A 17,933-nucleotide genomic window follows, 5' to 3' on the forward strand; every position below is an offset into this window, starting at 1 on the left:
TTGGCCAGAGAAGGAGATTAACCTTAGTCACCAATACCGTAGGTATTAGGTAACGATGATGATATAATAATAGCTAAATAATTAACTAATGATCCCCTTAGGTTAAAAAAAACAAAATTGACTTTGTTACATCAGAAAGTATGAGGATAAGGGCTCTATCAGGCTTTAGACTGATCAATTTCGAGTCTAGCTGCTCATTATACCTAATATTTAATATTGGGGCCTGAGTTTTCCTTTTCCCTCCTGGAATTTTTTCCTTTGGGGTGGCTGTTTTAAATAGTGGGCTTGCTCAGAGCAGCTGATGTGTCACTGAGCATATTCAGAGTATTCCAGGAGCACTTTTGAGTAAATAACGGAATAAGCATCCTTTATTAAATTTGCAATGTGCCCAACCAATCCACTCAAATCCGTTATCAGGCTAAGCCGCGCCTGGAATCCAACCCGTTCCATTTGAGTGCCCTGGGACGATCATAGAGATGCCGGGGGCAGAGCGGCGCTCTGCCTCGGCAAGGACGAAAGTCGTAGGGGAGGGCTGGTCCTCACCGGAAGTGTCACTCGAGCTCCTCCCCGTCCCTAACCACTTAACCAATGTCTATGCCCGAGGGCAGCTGAGGGAAGTGACGACGACGCTCGAGGGCGGCTCCCTACGGATTGGTGGCCGCTCAGAGCCAATAACAACATTTCCCCTCCTTTTCGGACGCGCGCGGCGGACGGATCACCGTCTGCTTTCGCGCCTGCGCAGACTGAGGTTCTTTTTTTTTTTTAATTAATCCTTCCCCCCGCCCTTCTCCAACGGCCGTTCCGCTGATGTCGCCCCCTTCATAACCGGAGTACGGAACAAAGCGAGCGGGGGGATGTCGAGGGTCCGCGAGGTGGTGACGCTTCAGCTGGGCCACTACGCGGGAAGCGTGGGCGCCCACTGGTGGGGCCTTCAGGTAAACGGAGGGAGCGCCGGACGGTGCGCGCATGCGCCGGGAGGGCGGGGGGGACGGTGCTGATGGCGTCATTCCAAGCGAAACGCGTGATTGGGCTGAAGTCCGCGCGGTGGGCGGGGCTTGTATGTTTCCCTAGGGAAACTTACCAGCAAATGTACGAGTGGGAGGCCTGTATTTGCACACGCACGCGTGTATGCACGCACACGCACGTCATGCACACGCACATGTGTTCTACCTTCCACCAGTTAATTTAAGGTGGCATGCACGGCTTTTTTTTCCAGCTGATCCTTCTAACACCCCTGCAAGGTAGTCCGCAATGGGCTTGCCCAGGATAATAGGGCTACCTGATCCGGGCTGCAAAAGGCCGGGCGGCCACTGGATAGCTGCAAAGGGCTCCTTCTGGGCCTCTCGCTCCTTGCAGGCCCCTGGTGGAGTTTTGCAAGCGACTCCAACAGTCTAGGCTGGCACTGAAGGACAGGTGATCCTTCAGGGCCGAGTTCAGACGACCCCCAGGGCTGAAGTGGCTGGGCTGCTCTGTGGGTTGGGCGGGGTGCCGTGGAGTCGCGGCCGGTGTGACTTGCTCCGAGTCTCCTGTGCCTCTTGACTGTATCCAAGAGGTGTACTGTGTAAGTCCCCTGATCGGAGGAGCTGGGCAGGGACAAATTAAATAAACGAATGGAATAAATGAATAAGGAAAAGTGGGCTGAAAGAGGAACGAGCAAAGGTAGTAAGAAATCTGCGAGAAACCCTCGGAGACTAGAGGAGGAGAGTGTGCATGGTGCGCCTGTGCCAGATGTGGATTCATACCCAACGCAGAAATGCTGGAAGGTATGTCCGGTTTTTCAGCATAAGTTGTACTGAAGGTAACAATCCATAACTTAATAACATCCATAAGTTGTACTGAAGGTAACAATCCATAACATAATAACATCCATAACTTATGCTGAATACATAAGTCCAGTTTTTCTAAACCTTGGGAGCGTCAAGCTGTGTGGACTTCGACTCCCAGAATTCCCCAGCCAGCTTGGCTGGCTGGGGAATTCTGGGAGTCGAAGTCCACACAGCTTGACGCTCCCAAGGTTTAGAAAAACCGCCTAAGTCGATCTCTTGCAATAACAGACTCTACGCGGCTCCGATTGGGAGCCATCCGTGTGGCTTATTAACTTATTTTCCTTCCTTTCTACCTTCCGCTTTCTAGGAAGCTTTGTTCTTGTCCAACTCCCCTGCTTCGAGCTTAGACGAAGGAATTCACCATGACGTCCTCTTCCGAACTGGGAAGACTTTGCAGGGACGGGAGACCTTCACGCCCCGTCTCATCCTCATGGACCTCAAAGGTGGAAGTTGGAGCTGTTCCTTCCATTCAGAAGCTAGCGTGCCTCGGGGGGGATTTTCCTTCCCGTTAACAATTTACCGGAGGGGAGGGTTAGGCTGCCTCTTCTCCCCTTGGGAGAAGTCGTCTAGATAGCCCTATAAAACAAGCCTTCTCTAGGAATTCTGTCTCAATCCCTTATTCCGCCCGCTTCTCGCCTTCCGTTTGAAAAGCCAGTGGGGGGCTGAACTGGTCCCCAGCCAATTCTTCAGGGCCTCCAACTTAACTTCTGCAGATTGTTGCTGTTTAACTCTAGTCTCCTAGTTTCTTTTGCAGCAGCTGGGAGGATTTAAAACTGGCTGCTCGGGTGTTGACTGGGCCACCAGAGATAGCATGTCAGTCTGTTACCCAAGAGAGTGGTTAACAGGGTCAGCCATGCAATGAGAACATTGCTGGGGTGCAATGAAAGGAGACGCCAGGGGCGTCTTCTGAATTGGAAGGCTGTGTGTTGATGTCTTTCGGCCAGAAAGTCTCTCTAAAGCAGTGTTTTTCAGCCTTGGCCACTTTAACACCGGTGGATTTCAACTCCCAGAATTCCCCAGCCAGCATGGCTGGCTGGGGAATTCTGAGAGTTGAAGCTCACCCGTGTTAAAGTGGCCAAGGTTGAGAAACACTACTCCAAAGAGATTAACTTGTTTTGTTCCTGTATAGGAAGCCTCACCACTTTGAAACAGGAGGGATACCTGTACGAGGACACAAAAACAAATATCCCCGTAGCTTGGTGAGTATATTTTTCCAGATGCAGTTAGTTATTTTGAATGCAAACTGATCTCTGCAGATGTGGTCTGTGTTACCAAGGTGGACAGTGATTTGCAGGCAAGCGTTGTTTACAACTCGCTGAAGGTGAAAACGGGCCGTTGATACAGGTAGTCCTCAACTTACGACCATTCGTTTAGCAACCGTTCAGAGTTACGACGGTGCTGGGAAAAGTGCCTTCCGACCAGTCCTCGCACCGTTGCAGCGTCCCTGTGGTCATGTAATCAAAATTTATTTATTTGTTTATTTATTTATCGGATTTGTCACTGCCCATCTCCTCCAAACGGAGGGACTCTGGGTGGTTTACAGCATAAAACAATAACTATACAATAAAATTCCAATGTAAAATATAGACTAAAACAATTTTAAAAACTACCAAATATAATAAAATCCAGATGGTCTCATTCAGTCCTTGCATAGGAGGGGCGCTTCAAGGCACTAGCCAGCCCCAAGTATGACTGTTCTCCTCCCTGCCTCAAGCCCGGTGGCAGAGCCAGGTCTTCAATTCCCTCCGGAAGGCCAGGAGCGATGGGGCTAATCTCACCTCCGGGGGCAAGATGTTCCAGAGGGCGGGGGCCACTGCAGAGAAGGCCCGCCTCCTGGACCCCGCCAGATGGAATTCTCTTGCAGACGGGGTCTGCAGCATGCCCTCTCTGCATGACCAGGTGGGGCAGGCTGATGAAGCAGGGAAGAGGCGGTCCCTCAGGTAACCCGGTCCCATGCCATGTAGGGCTTTAAAGGTGATAACCAACAAATGTGAGTAGATCAATAGGTACCGCTTCGGCGGGAAGGTAACCGCGTTCCGTGAGTCATGCTGGCCACATGACCCGGAAGTGTCCCTAGGGACGCCGGCTCTTCGGCTTTGAAACGGAGATGAGCAGCGCCCCCTAGAGTCGGACACGACTGGACTTTACGTCGAGGGAAACCTTTACCTTTACTTTAGGGGCACAAAAATAGCCCGTGCGGCCGCATTCTGGACCAGCTGAAGCTTCCAGATACTCTTCAAGGGTAGCCCCATGTAGAGTGCATTGCAGTAGTCTATATGGGAGATAACAAGGGCATGAGTGACTGTCTGAAGGTCTGACTGTCCAAATTCAGATTCTTGGCAACTTAACGACCGCATTGCTTAGTGACCGAAATTCCAGTCCCAGTTATGGTCATTAAGCAAGGACTACCTGTAAGCCAATAATGTAAGAGACACAGCAAAAAAGAAAAGGTGAGGGAACAGGAGGAGGAAAACAAGGAATCACAGGCAAAGATTCTTTAAGGCTTTTTTAAAAATCTAATTCTAACGGCAAGACTGAAGAAACGTCCCGGGCAAGATCAGAGTCATGTTTGAACAGCATTTCAAATACTTCCTGCTCTGGTTTCTACGAACCTTCGTCTGCTAAAAAGGATCTTCCCCTTTCAGGAAGGGGACCCTCACCACACACCAGCAAGACCCAGTCCCTCCCAGTCCCATCCTGGAAGCACGTGACCAGCCAGAGGTGAGACTCTGTTGCTCCCCTAATTTCCAAGATGTCCCCCGCTGCCCCCATCTGTCTTTATACGAAGCAAACGCTTCCTACCCACCGGGCGGATTTTCCCTTTTTCCCCATCTAAATATTTGCACGGTCCATGAAACCGGAAAGACGTGACCTCTGTCTTGGGCACAGATAAAGTAACGTGGATTTCTTCCCACCTGCCTGCCCTCCCTCCTTTTTTTCCTCCTTTCAGGGCCACAAGCCTCCCGGCAGCGACGTTGCGTCTCAGACCCCGCCTGGTGGTAAAGAAGTGTGTCTGCCCTGCATGGCTGACTTTCTGCCAGGGTGGAGCCGGGGGGGGGGGGGGCTGGCCGGGCTGGGCTATTGACGGAGGAAATGTATTGAATCGTGAAAAGGTGAAAGGTCCCCTCTGCAAGCACCGAGTCACGTCTGACCCTTTGGGGGGGGGGCGCTGCTTTCGCGACGTTTTGAGTTCAATCGTAGAATCAGCATTGAAAGGGACGATGGAGATCATCCAGTCCAACCCCTCCCCACTGTAGGAATCCCCCCCCGCACAGCCTTCCTGAGAGAGGGCTGCCCAACCTCTGTTCAAATCCTCCAATCCCTCCAGGGCATAGCCTAATATTTGAGCCTGCTTCACAGCTCAGCCTCTGAAGTCACAAACCGCTTCTTCCGGTTGCAAAGAACAGGAGTGGGAGGAGACGGGCCGGCTTCGGCCCTCCTTGCCCTGAGCAAGTTCAGAGGGTCCAGGCAGCCCTTCCCTCTCCCAGGAGCCTGGGAGAACGGCCTTGCCGTGTTTGGGCCCAGGCACAAAGCCGCAGGAAACCTCCGCTGCGTGGCTTTAATTTAGCATGAATCAGGCGAGGATGACTGTTGTGTGTGGATCCATCATTTCCCTCCTGTTAGATGATGCATTAATTTAGGATCGTGCTTCTCGACCTTTGCGACTTTAAGATGGGTGGACTTCAACTCCCAGAATTCCCCAGCCAGCATTCGCTGGCTGGGGAATTCTGGGAGTTGAAGTCCACCCATCTTAAAGTCGCAAAGGTCGAGAAACACTGCCTTAGGAGCTGCTTTTGGGATGCTCTGTAGGGGAGGAGAATTTTGGCTTGCCAGCCACAGCCCACAAGCAGGGGGGGCTTGGTCACTGGCGCAAAACCCTCACCACCGATGCAGACGAGTGCGCTGGGGAAACGTTGCCCACGCAGCTCCCGGTGGCATCTCTTTCCAGGGAAGCAGCTGCCGCCCGCCAAGCCGCTCGCTTCAGAGGGCCCCGCGCCCACTTGGTCAGACTTTCTCCGGACGCCGCTGCACCCGCGGAGCGTCCTGACCATCCGCGAGTACAACAGTGAGGAGTGAGTTGCGTCCCTCGGCGGGACCTTTCGGAGGCCGGGGAGGAGCGGGGGAGCCCTTTGCCCAGCTTTTGCGGCATCCTCTCTCTCCTGCCCAAAGGGGCGGCTTCAGGATTCGGCTTCCTGTCTGTTGCAGGGAGCCCGGCCGGCTGGAGGCTTACGGGCAAGGAGAAAAGCTGCTGCAGGAAGGCACGTACCTCGAGGACCTGGAGGACCGGCTCCACTTTTATGTGGAAGAATGCGACTACCTGCAGGTGGGCCAGGGAGGCCGGGTAGCATGGATCCCGTCCCCCCCGAGAGCGGCTGGGTGGAAATCTCGGGACTCTCCCGGCGTTGCCACAGCCCAACTCCCAGCAGTCCCTGCCGGCATGGCGTGCTGGGAGTTGTAGTTCAGCAACCCTTCTCCTGCCCTCAAGGTTGCCTGGTGCCGATCCCCAATTTTTGCACATCTGCTCAGCCGCCCCCTCTTTCGCTGTTTCTCAATCAGCGTGGTTTGGAAAAGGGCACGGCTGGAGGACAGGCGTGGCGGGAACTCTCCAGAAATCACCTTCGCCTTCTTTTCTTCTTGCCCAGGGCTTCCAAGTGCTCTGTGACCTGCACAATGGGTTCTCGGGGGTCGGGGCCAAGGCGGTGGAGCTCCTGCAGGACGAGTACGTGGGGAAGGGCATCTTGACCTGCGGGCTGACTCCTGTACTTCAATCCAGTGTAAGTGGGGCTCCGTCTTCCGCGGTTTTCTTCTCAGCAGCGGTACCGGATAGAAACAAAAATAGTTCCCTCATTGAGCACTAGCAGCATGCCTAGGATAGAACATGGCATTTAGGATGTTGAAACTGGCATTCACGTACTTTCACGTTGTTGGACAGCCTGTCTTGTTCCTTTGTGCTGTTTTTGATCCCCCCGGGAAGAAGGTTGGGCCAAACCAGCAGGACTGGAGTACCTTTTGAGGCTTGAGGTTTGCGTCACGTGGTTCTGCATTAAGCAGCATTTCCTACCAGCAGCTCCAAACGGTTTGGCTATGAACCGGTTTTTCCCAAACTTACTTCTCGCAACCCCCTGATATGCAGGGCCTCAACTCCTGCTGGCCTCAGTTGAGGAAAAAGGGTACAGGTAGTCCTCGACTTACGACCATTCATTTAGCAAGTGTTCAAAGTTATGATGGTGCTGGGAAAAGTGACTTACGGCCAGTCCTCACACTTTCGACTGTCACGTGACCAAAATTCAGGCCCTTGGTGTGTATTTACAACAGTTGCAGCACCCCAGGGTCTCGCAATTGCCATTTGCAACCTTCCCAGCCAGATTCCGACAAGCAAAGGCAATGGGGGAAGCTGCATTAATTTAATGTGATTCACTTAACAACCACTGTGATTCACTTAATGACCGTGGCAAAAAAGCTTGTAAAATCGGGCATGACTCACATAATGACCGCTTAGCGATGGAAGTTCTGGTCCTGGTTGTGGTTGTTATGTCGAGGACTACCTGTCTGGTGCAACGGGATCCAATCGCCTTTCAAACCTCCTGCAGATCCCGCAGCGGAATTTCTACCGGCTCATGAACACGGTCCTGGGCATCGTCCATCTCGCCAGCCAGAGTTCGCTCTTCTGCCCCTTGTCGCTGAATGGAAGCCTGGGGCTCAAGCCGGAAGCCCCCCTTGCTCTGCCCCACCTCCACTACAAGGTGGACGTTCGTAAAATTAAAGAGCGAAACTTACAAGCGAACCCCTTCTGGGCTACGGGATGAGTGTGGCATGGGATTTATCGGGGGAGAGAAGGGATCTTGGGCTGCGGGGGGGGGGCCCTTCCTCCCTCCCTCCCCTTGATCCTGCTTCAAGCGTTCCTTGTAACCTCTCTTGATTCCCTGCTTAAGAAGTAACGACACAAACAAGCATAATGCAAATATTTCCAGGCATATATGCAGTGTCCGGTCCATCCAGCTTTTTCGACTAGCAGAAGGTGGTGGGAATAAGACTTAAAAACATCTGGAGCGTACGTTGGCCCCAAAATGTCTCTGCAGGAGAGCAGAAATGCTTGAAACTGTGTAATTCCACCTAGGCCTCCTTGGATTATCACACAAGCGCCATCCTCGCCACAGCCCTGGACACACTCACTACTCCCTACCGGCTCCAGACCTCGGCCATCTCCGTCTCCAACCTGGCCGAAACCGTGAATTTCTCTGGGAGAAAGGTACCTTTCGGCTTGCTTTGACGATCTGGTTCCTCTACGCAGACTTTCTCAACCTTTGGCTGGCTGGGGAATTCTGGGAGTTGAAGTCCAGGCATGCTGGCTGGGGAATTCTGGGAGTTGAAGTCCACACACCTTCAAGCCACCACGGTCGAGAAACCCTGCTTTAGAGTCTTTCCCTTTAAAGTGTGCCAGACTCCTGGTTTGGGGAGCCCGGGGTCTACAGCTGTGGGGAGCCACATCAGGCCTCTGCAAGTTTAAAAGCCCAGCAAGGCAGCGTTCAGCAGCAAGCGCCTCGATTGGCGGGGCCGTTGTGCGAAGCGCTGCTCGAGAAGCCAATCCTGAGCTGTAAAGAGATTTTGCCGCTCCAAAGGAGGTCTCTGGTCGAGGCAAGGCGTGCCTGAAAAGTCCCCCGGTTTTGTGGGAGGAGGAGGTTGGCAAAGCTGCCCTCTCCCGTAAATGAACGTGCTTCTGCTCTGAACAGGAAAGCAGCTTGTCGGTACTGGGCTGCTGCAACTCTCTTTCCCCCGTTGCTCTTCCCCAGGTGGCTGAGGCAGTAGCTGCCATTCCTTTCCCCGTGGCAGAGGACCAGTCCCTTCCCGACGCCTTGTGCAGCCAACAGCCCAGCACGGTCTGGAGTTCATTGTCTTCTTGCGGCAGCCACGGCGATGCCCACTGCTTTGCCCAGTCGGTTGTCTTGAGAGGGATCGGCAAGCAGCAGCAAGTGAGGTGGGAATCGCGGCGGGGGGTGCGTGCATTCACATTCTTACAGGGTGGGTGTGCCTACCCGCCTCTTGGCAAATCCCTTGCCTTCTTCCCTTCCCATATGGGGGAATAGCTTCCCCACTTCCACCCTGGCTCCCATTCAAGCAGCGGGACTTCACAGAGCTCAGGAAGACCGTCTGCATCTCCTGTAACGGCGGTGCCCCAGTTGCTCAGCCGACTTCTGAGCCAGCTCAGCGGTTAGAAGGCCTGCAAAGTGCGTTCATGTAAGGTAGAGGGTATCGTGTGGACTCACCCTGAAGGGGCAAATCCTTTAGCTGAGCCTCCTCTGCCAGGGTTTGGCGCCTACAATGCAGCGCCGAGTTTTCGTTTTTAGCCCCCTGCATCTGGAAAGCTAGCACACCGGGAAACGGTTGCAGCAGCCCAGTACCGACAAGCCGCTTTCCTGTTCAGAGCAGAAGCACGTTCATTTACGGGAGAGGGCAGCTTTGCCAACCTCCTCCTCCCACAAAACCGGGGGACTTTTCAGGCACACCTTGCCTCGACCAGAGACCTCCTTTGGAGCGGCAAAATCTCTTTACAGCTCAGGATTGGCTTCTCGAGCAGCGCTTCGCACAACGGCCCCGCCAATCGAGGCGCTTGCTGCCCAACGCTGCCCTGCTGGGGCTTTCAGCTTGCAGCGTCTTTTACCCTTGTGCTGAACGAGGGCCGATTTGCTGTTGAACTCACCCGCACCTTCGTGGTGGTGGAAAGCTGATGTACAGATGAGGCCAAGCGAGCAATTAGGCTTAGGATTGTCTGAAACGGCCGGACAATTTGGTGGGACGATGGGTTTTTTCTCAGCCACTTCTCGGATTCGGAAACTGCAGTTGGGATCTGAGGAGGGCAGAGAGTAATCCGAACAGGAGTTCCATTTCTCCCTGGGCCAGTTCCTGGGGTCTCTTCAGAATCCAGGCTTGGCTCCTGCTTGTAACTTGCCCCCCCCCCCTTTCTTGTTTTACTTGCAGCAACACCCCTCCAGGCACTGAACCAAAATCCGTTCTTCACGTGTGCGAGACCGGCCAGGAGGTGCTGACCCGCTACTTGTACATGGTCTCCCCGGAAACCTTGAGGTCGGTGGCCTGGCCAGCCAGGGCGAGGGGAGGAGATGGGGGGGGGGATGTTCCCTCGCAAACCTCCCTGTCCTTTCCTCCCGTAGCACCTCCCTCTTGCTGCAAGGCCCTTGCAAGCTGCTGGCTCCATACCCCCAGTTTTTCTCCCCTTTCCTGAACAAGCACGGATTCCTTGCAGAGAAGCCGTTGTACGCCCCAGCAAGTAAGGACCCCCGGTTTGGCTTAGGGAATGTATCGGGGGGGCTGTGTTGCGTGCTAGGCATGTGTTGGTTGCGGGGGCTGCGTGGCCCCAGATACAGGTAGTCCTCGCTTAACGATCGTAATTGGGATTGGAATTATGGTTGCTAAGTGAAGCGGTCATTAAGTGAAACAGATTGGGTTTTGTGGCGGTCATTAAGTGAATCACTGCCGGCATTGAGCGAACCATGTGTTTATTAAGCAAATCACGTGGTTCCCCATTGATTTTGCTTGCCAGAAGCTGGCTGTGAAGGTTGAAAAAGGTGTGACCACGGGACACTGCGACAGTCATAAATGCAAACCGAACGCCCCAATCATGATCTCACGACCGGGGCGACGCTGCAACAGTCTTCAATGTGATGACTGGTTGTAAGTTGTTTTTTCAGCACCGTCGTAAGTCCGAACCATCACTAAATGAATGGTTGTTAAGCGAGGACTACCTGTATTGTCATTTGTGCGCCGTGGGGTAAACGGCTTCAGCTGGAGTGTTGAATTCCGAGGCTGGCAATGATAGTTGGGGACGGGGAGAGAAGGCAGGACAAACGGCAACACTGAACCCTGCGGATCACAGGATCAGAAACCGTGCGGCACAAAACATACTAGTTCAGCCGAATTATGAACCTGGAAACCCCACTACGCTGTGATTTCTCCCCTCTCCTCTAGAGGTGGACAGCATCCCCGTCTTAGCTGCCTTTCGGTCCTCGGCCGGCTTATGCAGAACCCTCGGCGACCTCTACAGAGCGCTGCGTCGGATGGACCTGCGGCGGTGGGCGAGCTTTTTCTCCGCAGGCGTCGAGATGGAAGACTTGCAGGAGGCTCTGGATGAGCTGCGGACGCTGTCACACTGCTACCAGAAGGACCACTCGGCCGACGACTCGGACGAGGATGCAGACTAGCCGCCTTCCAGGAACACCTCGAAAGCTTACCGGCTCCGATCGCATTTCAAAGAACGGAAATAAAATGTGCCAAGGCTGCCTGCTCTGCCTGTTTTTAAGGGGCGGGGGGGATTCGGCGCAGTGTTTAAAAAGGCGCGCAGAGGAAACGCCAGCCTGAAGTCTTCAGCTTTCACAGTGGGATGCTTTTATTCCTTAAAATACAACCACGCAATAAATATTCACCCCAAATTGGAATTTACACCGCCCCACCACCTCTTTTTAAAAGTATTTACATCGACTGGGATCCAAGAGACGGCGGGGCTGTTTCCCCCACGGAGCGGCTCCAACTTGCCTTTCCCCGGGGAGAAAAACCTTTCAACAAAGCTTCGGTGTCCTGCGGAGTCAGAGGTGAGACGTTTGGGAGCAGCAGTCAAGCGCCCGCCCGCAAAAGTCTCTCTCTCTGGCAAAGGACTAAAAGCCTTGCTCTTCCCGCTCATCCTCCAAGACGGCCGGGTCTTTGTCAGAAAGCTGGTCCGTGTTGCTGGCGCTCGTCCCGTCTTCCTCGTCCTCTGAACTAACGTCGCAGGCCGTGTGGAACAAGGTCATCAATTCCCGGAAGCGATGGGCCACCTGAACGGGGGAGGCGAAAGGCAAACCCGAGGAGGGTGCATAATGCTCCCGGCCTTATGAGTTGCGTGCAGGGCGTTGCAGGGGTTTAGGATCCAAGGTGCGTGACTGCGGGGCGCAAAGCCACCTTAGGCGCTTTGTTTGACGAGTCATGAGAAGGGTGGCATTTGGACATATGCCCTTTCCCATTCTATGCCCCTTCTGGGGAAACGCTCTACGCAGCTCTGTCAGCGCAAAATAAAGCTGGGGAGATCGCCTCTGCCTATCTCCCTGTTCTCAGGATACCCCAAAATCTTAGCAATGACAGTGGGGCGAGAAAGGGGAGTGAGAAAAGACAAGTTACTTCTACATCACAGCTCCTCTTTCCACTCAGTCCAGATTTTCAATTGGGGGGGGGAGTTTGCATTTTATCACCAAGCAATTTGCAAAATCCGGCACCATATTCTTCCTTCAAACAGACTTCGGGGATCTTCTAAATTAGTTTCTGGTTCTTTCTCAAGACTCACTGCCCTGCTGAGGAACTCCCAGAGGCATGCTTGACCCAGATTAGGGTGGGACCAGAAGGGATCGGGAGAAGGGAGACCCACCTCATCCGGGGTCTTGTTGTGCAGCTGTTCGGAGATGGCGCTGAATGTCTGCGGATGAGCCCCTCGCTCCTGGCAAGTGGTCAGAATAACGCGGTCAGCCTCCCTGTAAGGGGAACAATGTGGATGTAGGAAGGGAGCTCAGCCAGATTTCATAAACCCACAAAGACTTCCACATGGAAAAAAACATGCTGGTTTGGGTTGGATTCAGACCATCCCAGTGGGTTGTGTGAACCCAGCCAACCCTGGTTATCTTACCACTCTAGAGCTCGGCTTGTGGTGTGCAAACCACAGCGAGCAACAGGCCACCTGCCCGTTTTGCCAAACTACATCTCCCAGCATCCCTTGGGCTGACCGAGCAAGGACCGCTGGGAGTACCCCACGCATAACTTGTTATTTCGGTCTGTGGTTGGTTTGCTAGCTGTCCACCGTTCTGGCAGAGCGGGACACATTATAAAAACTGTAAACGAGTCCACGCTTAATGCCTCGGCCCCACAGGTCAACCCAGCCTTAAAATCTGATGGCAGTTTGCTTTTATTGCATGGCAGCACACACACAGTCCTGGGGATCAAACCTTGCATCAGAGGAAGTTAGACGTGCAGGCCAGCGACTTAATGGCCGGCTGCTCCTCCCTAGGACCCCAACTCTCCCTTCCCGGTCTCTGCCTGGAGAATGCAGGTGGTGAGTCCTGCCTGGGTATTCCTGCTCTGCCTTTCCCTCTGTCTGCTGAAGCAAGCCGCCCTGCAGAATTCAAAGGCCTGATTCCCGGAGGGGCAACGCTGAGCCCGAGTTCGAAGCCAAGTGGATTCCAGAGCCAACCCACTTCTGCGCTCCCAAAGAACGACGGTAGGGCAGAATACGTACCTGGTCCACAAGACCACCTTCTCCCCCGTGGAGCTGACCTTGATGTTCTTGGCACACACGGTGGGTTCAATCATCCGCTGCTGCAAGTCTTCTCCAAGCACCAGGCCGCTGCCCACCACAGGCACCGAGCGCTCCTCCTTTGGTGAGCGGTCGCTCCCACCCGAGGCCTCTGCTGCTGTTTTTCCGGTTTGATCAGTGGCCAGGGCGTGCACGCTGCCGGTTCCGGGGGTCTCTGTTTCGGCCTGCAACTTTGCCCCCGAAATCTTGAGAGCAAGGTCTCTGGTGGGTCCTGACGACATCTCCCTTCCTTTGAGCTTTGCGGGCACCGAGGGGGGCAAGCCATCCGGCTCCTTGAGACTCGCTCGAGTGGGAGTGGGCCCCCCCAATTGTGGAGGGGAGCTGGGATCCGGCCTGGCTGTCCTCGAAAGAGCTTCGGTCTCCAAACGGTCACGGTGGGGGCCCGAAGAGGCCTCCCCACTCCTCAGGCTGAGTCCCACCTCCCTTTCGCCATCGCTGGGACCGCAGCTGCTTTTCGGGCGAGGCGGTTTGGGTAGGACAGCCCCCCTTGGGGGCAGCGGTGTGGCCACGGGGGGAGCAGGGCTGTTCTTGGCAGAGTCCGCCCCATTTTGAGCGGCAGGGAGAGGACCCGGTTCGGCTGTTTTGCCAGCCGACAGGGCCCCGTCCAAAGGGGGATCTTTGGGTGAAAGGAGCTTTCCTTCCTGGCGAGAACCTGCGTTGGAGAAACGGAGAGGACAGGGTGATGGTGAACGGAACTGGACCCGCTGCCCTGGCACTGAAAATCCCAAAGATAGCTGGGCTGTCTCTTGCCCTGGGCCCTGTTACAATCTGCTTGCTGCTTACTTGCAGGAAAATGATTACAACCCCCGGTTTGCTGTAAAGCAGTGTTTCTCAACCTCGGCCACTTTCAGACAGGTGGACTGGCTGGGGAATTCTGGGAGTCGAAGTCCACCTGTCTGAAAGTGGCCGAGGCTGAGAAACACTGATCTAAAGAGACTGAATGGAGACAGAAGGGGCCTTTTTGACACGCAAGCCAGCCCTCTAAACTCCTTTCGCAGTTACACACTAGAAAAGAAGATCACAAATGCCGGGTTGCTGCAGGGATGACCTACACAGAACTACAGGAGGACCAGGCAGAAGGGGCTGAAGCGTTTTTAACTCTGGAGCAACCAGGTAACATTCAGAAGTGCCTCAGGCAGAGACTCCCTGATTCGCCGGAGTATAAGCGGGGGAGGAAGTTCAGCACAATCCGGCTGGCAAGATCCTATTATGGTCAATCTCAAGCAGAGCCAGACGCTGCGCAGGTAGGGTGAGGGCAAGGGAGGCAGGTTTTATTTTATCACACAGCTCCTGCTGGAAGAACGGAAGGAAGGAAAAAAGAGGAAGAGGAGGAGGGAGTGTGGGAGGAAAGAAGGAGAAGGAAAAAGAGAAAGAGAAGGAAGGAAAAAAGGGAAGAAAAAGAGAGAGGGAGGGAGGGAGGGAGGGAGGGAGGGAAGGAGAGAAAGAAAAGGAAGGAAAAGGGGAAAAAGGTAAAGGAAAACGGAGGGAGGGAAGGAAGGAAGCTCGCTCGCCTTCCCCCAAAGGGGCATCTGGGAAACTCACACGCTGCCCAAGACCTGGCTGGCCATCCCATTTCCTAATTTGGCGGCACCTTCCCTTCCTTTCAGTCCCAACGTACCTCCTCCGGCCGGGTCCCCTTTCCGGCTCGCGGCTCGCACCCGGCCAGGGATTATCTCCCCGTCTTCCCTCCGCTCAAAGCTTCCCTCGGGGGCCTCCTTGCCTTCGAGCCGTGGACTTGGCTCTCGCTGAGCCCGGCCGTCTGCAAACTCGCAGAGGTCTTTGTTCCTGGAGAGCTTGGCGTCTCCCACCTGCAGGACCAGCAAAGCGTGTCCACCTTTCAGAAGATGGCTGGCTTCAAAGGTTCGGAAGCCCTTCCCGGATTATCCCACTTGGCTGGTCTAGGACCCTCCACGTGGGCTACACCTTGACTTCCTATATTTCAGGCTGTAAGACTGGTGTGCATTAGACGGTCTATTTCAGAGCTTCTCAACCTTGGCTGCTTGAAGATGGGTGGGCCTCAACTCCCAGAATTCCCCAGCCAGCCTGGCTGGCTGGGGAATTCTGGGAGTTGACGTCCACCCATCTTCAAGCGGCCAAGGTTGAGAAACACAGGCTCATAGCCTGCACTACTCCAATGGACCTCTGAAGGCAGCCAAGCAGTATTTTTCTGTGTCTTTTCAGACTCCTAGACCCCTAAGGTGGGAAGGGGCCTTTAGAGGTCTTCTAGTCCAACCCCCTGCCCAAGGCAGGAACCCTCAAACCATCCCAGCCAAGCAGCTGTCCAACTTTTGCTGGAAACCCTCCAGGGATGGAGCCACCTCCCGACTCTAAAATGCCGGCTGTTCCACCACTTATTAGCTTTCACAGTCAGGAACTTCTTCCTTATTTTGAGCTTCTACACTTCAGTTCTTGCCTTACCCTCCAGCATTACAGAGGATAAAAATCCACGCCCAATTCCCCAGGAAAGTCCTTCAAGTAATGGCATCTAGGGGGCCCCAGTTTTTTAAAAGGGCATCTAATTCTTTTCCGCTATTGCTGGCTTATTGCCGGCTGCTGGAGGCGAGCAAGCAGAAAACGGCGAGCGTAATTCTTTCAAAAGCTCCGGCTTTCTGAGTGACATCAAAGGTGGGTGCATCGTCCCGAATAATTCCGGTTTATTAGTTTGAGAAACTGGAAAAGCGCCCTCGTTCCAGATACAGTCTTAAGGACTGGATTCAAGACAAGTTTCGCTCATCCCCTTTTGAAAAGGTCTTTTTTTTTCCACTCATCAAGGAACGATGCAGTCTATTTCCCGGATTTCACAATCTTTTACCACTGTTCTTTCTCATGAAAATGCTCATATACTGTTTAATGCTTGAAACGCAGGCAATACGCCTAGATTTTTCATTCTTCTTTTTTGCTTGTTTTGTTTAGTATGTTCTTCTGTTTTTAATTTTTTTTGTTGATACCTTTTTCTTTCAAATCGTAATTAGTCGGGAATGGGCGGTATTTTTTTAAAAAGATCATGAAGTAAAACAAGCATTAAAACATGGAAGAGTTTCAGTTCTCATAGCTTTTTGAAAAAATTGGAATTAGTTGGGAACAGGGGGCCTTTTTCTGTGTTTTACTTTTTTAAATCCCGTAGTAAAACAAACGTTAGAACATGGGACAGTTTTGGGTTTTATAGGTTTTATTTTTTTAATTGTAATTAGTTGGGAATTGGGGGCCTTTTTGTGTGTTTTGCTTTTTAAAACCCTGTAGTAAAGCAACCGTTAAAACATGGAACAGTTTTGGTTTGATTTTACTGCCAACTTCCTTTGGGAGTTATTAGAAGGGGAGGGTGGTCTAGATCAAGTTTAATACAAGTTTAATATATTATTATTAATTATCCCAGAGCATGCTCCCCCCCGACCCAGGGGATCCATCCTCACCTTGCTGCAACAATGGGCACAGCTTCTTCGCTTGCTCCTCTTCAGCCGGAGGTCCCCGCTGTTTTCCTGACAGGAGCTGCACCATTCCTTGTTCCCTTCTGGCCACTCGGCCTCCTGAAAGTGGACGGAGAATCCAAGCTGAGTGAGCAAGCCAGAGAATCTGTGGGAAGAGCTAACATGCTCCCACCCCGTGCCAGTGTGTCCCTGAAGAGTTGGCTCAATTCCTTCAACAGAAGTCTCTCCACGACCCTAACTGGGACTGGCAACTCCATTGCTAAGCAAAGCGGTTGTTAAGCAAGACACCACATGACTGCCCTGGTTAGAGACAGCAGTTCCAGTTGCAGTCATTAAGCAAATCACCCATGGTCGTTAAGCGAGACACAACGGGACTGCCATTTGTGACCTCCTGCTGGCTTCCCCATTGGCTTTGCTTGTCGGAAGCTGGCTGGGAGGGTTGCAAATGGCAATCATGTGATGTCTCGCTTAATGTAATGTCCGTGGATGATTCGCTTAATGATAGTCGTAAATGCACAACGGTTGCCAAATCACGATCGTGTGACTGCGGGGATGCTGCAATGGTCGTAAGTGTGAGGACCAGTCATAAGTCACTTTTTTCAGTGCCATTGTAACTCTCAGTAAACGAATGGTCATTAACTCTTAGTAAACGAATGGTCATTAAGCGAGGACTGCTTGAATTACAACAGGCATCTCCAATTACAACAGACATCTCCAATGCTTCTTGCTAAAGGGTGCCTGGTGGGCCCTTCAATGTGACCCAGAGTTGCGACAAAGCTGCACCTGCACAAAGGTCCTGCAGCTGTTCCACTTCAACTGCCCAACCCTCCAAGAACTGGCCCGTGCTTCTACAGCAACTTTCCCCAACCTTGGCATCCTCCAGATGTGGAGACTTCGACTCCCAGCATTCCCCAGACAGCGAGGCTGGGGCTGTGCCTACCAGGGCATCCAGAACCACACAGCCCAGGTGGGCCACAGAGCCTGAAGATCTAAAACCTTCACCCACGGTTAAAAGCTAGGACGACGAGGACTCCCAACTGTGAAGGCCCCAAAGCAAGGTTTCCCGCCACGTTGGGGCTTTGGCCGAGGACGGGACCCCCACCTTGTCTGCATTCTGGCTTCCCAGCTCCTTCCGTCTCTTGTTTTTCGAGGCGGCGTGGATTTTGGGGGGATCCTCATCTTCCTCCATGTCTGGCAACGAGACGTCTTCAAACCCATCAAACTGGAAGACATGGCAGAGCCAGGTCACCTACTGCAGCTTCACGCTTGCTCCCATCAGCCCGGTCGCTTTGGAGGATCGGCGCTCCCGACCTCCCCCGCTCAACCAAGCCACTC

The 17,933-nt window shown here is 53.4% G+C and overlaps 2 protein-coding genes across 5 annotated transcripts in view; one reads left to right on the top strand and one right to left on the bottom strand.

Annotated features, from left to right (window-relative positions):
* The first annotated feature begins 709 nt into the window (after window positions 1–709).
* Window positions 710–11,121, top strand: MSTO1 (misato mitochondrial distribution and morphology regulator 1). Of its 2 annotated transcripts, XM_063317008.1 has the most exons (14): window positions 712–935; window positions 2,134–2,269; window positions 2,956–3,025; window positions 4,472–4,547; window positions 4,777–4,825; window positions 5,776–5,899; window positions 6,033–6,150; window positions 6,470–6,601; window positions 7,418–7,570; window positions 7,945–8,076; window positions 8,618–8,802; window positions 9,804–9,908; window positions 9,995–10,110; window positions 10,809–11,121. In XM_063317008.1, exons 1-14 carry the CDS (start codon window positions 855–857, stop codon window positions 11,039–11,041), a joined length of 1,710 nt encoding a protein of 569 aa, XP_063173078.1. In that variant the 5' UTR covers window positions 712–854; the 3' UTR covers window positions 11,042–11,121. The 2 variants fall into 2 exon arrangements, with proteins under 2 accessions (XP_063173079.1, XP_063173078.1); XM_063317009.1 differs by lacking the exon at window positions 7,418–7,570 and having other exon boundaries at window positions 710–935.
* A 79-nt stretch (window positions 11,122–11,200) lies between these two features.
* The window catches only part of LOC134506723 (GON-4-like protein), a 31,309-nt gene continuing 24,576 nt past the window's right edge, over window positions 11,201–17,933 (bottom strand). Inside the window, exons 27-32 of one of the 3 annotated variants that reach the window (XM_063317005.1) lie at window positions 17,701–17,820; window positions 16,584–16,697; window positions 14,792–14,981; window positions 13,096–13,825; window positions 12,235–12,337; window positions 11,201–11,650 (exon numbers count right to left, since the gene is read on the bottom strand). In XM_063317005.1, the coding sequence (XP_063173075.1) occupies window positions 11,492–11,650; window positions 12,235–12,337; window positions 13,096–13,825; window positions 14,792–14,981; window positions 16,584–16,697; window positions 17,701–17,820 (1,416 nt within the window). In that variant the 3' untranslated portion in view covers window positions 11,201–11,491. Of the gene's footprint in view, window positions 11,651–12,234; window positions 12,338–13,095; window positions 13,826–14,791; window positions 14,982–15,671; window positions 15,727–16,583; window positions 16,698–17,700; window positions 17,821–17,933 lie in introns of those variants that run through there. The other 2 variants (XM_063317006.1, XM_063317007.1) reach the window with 2 other exon arrangements.

Source organism: Candoia aspera, chromosome 17, assembly GCF_035149785.1.
Source record: "Candoia aspera isolate rCanAsp1 chromosome 17, rCanAsp1.hap2, whole genome shotgun sequence".
NCBI classification, from domain to species: Eukaryota; Metazoa; Chordata; class Lepidosauria; order Squamata; family Boidae; genus Candoia; species Candoia aspera.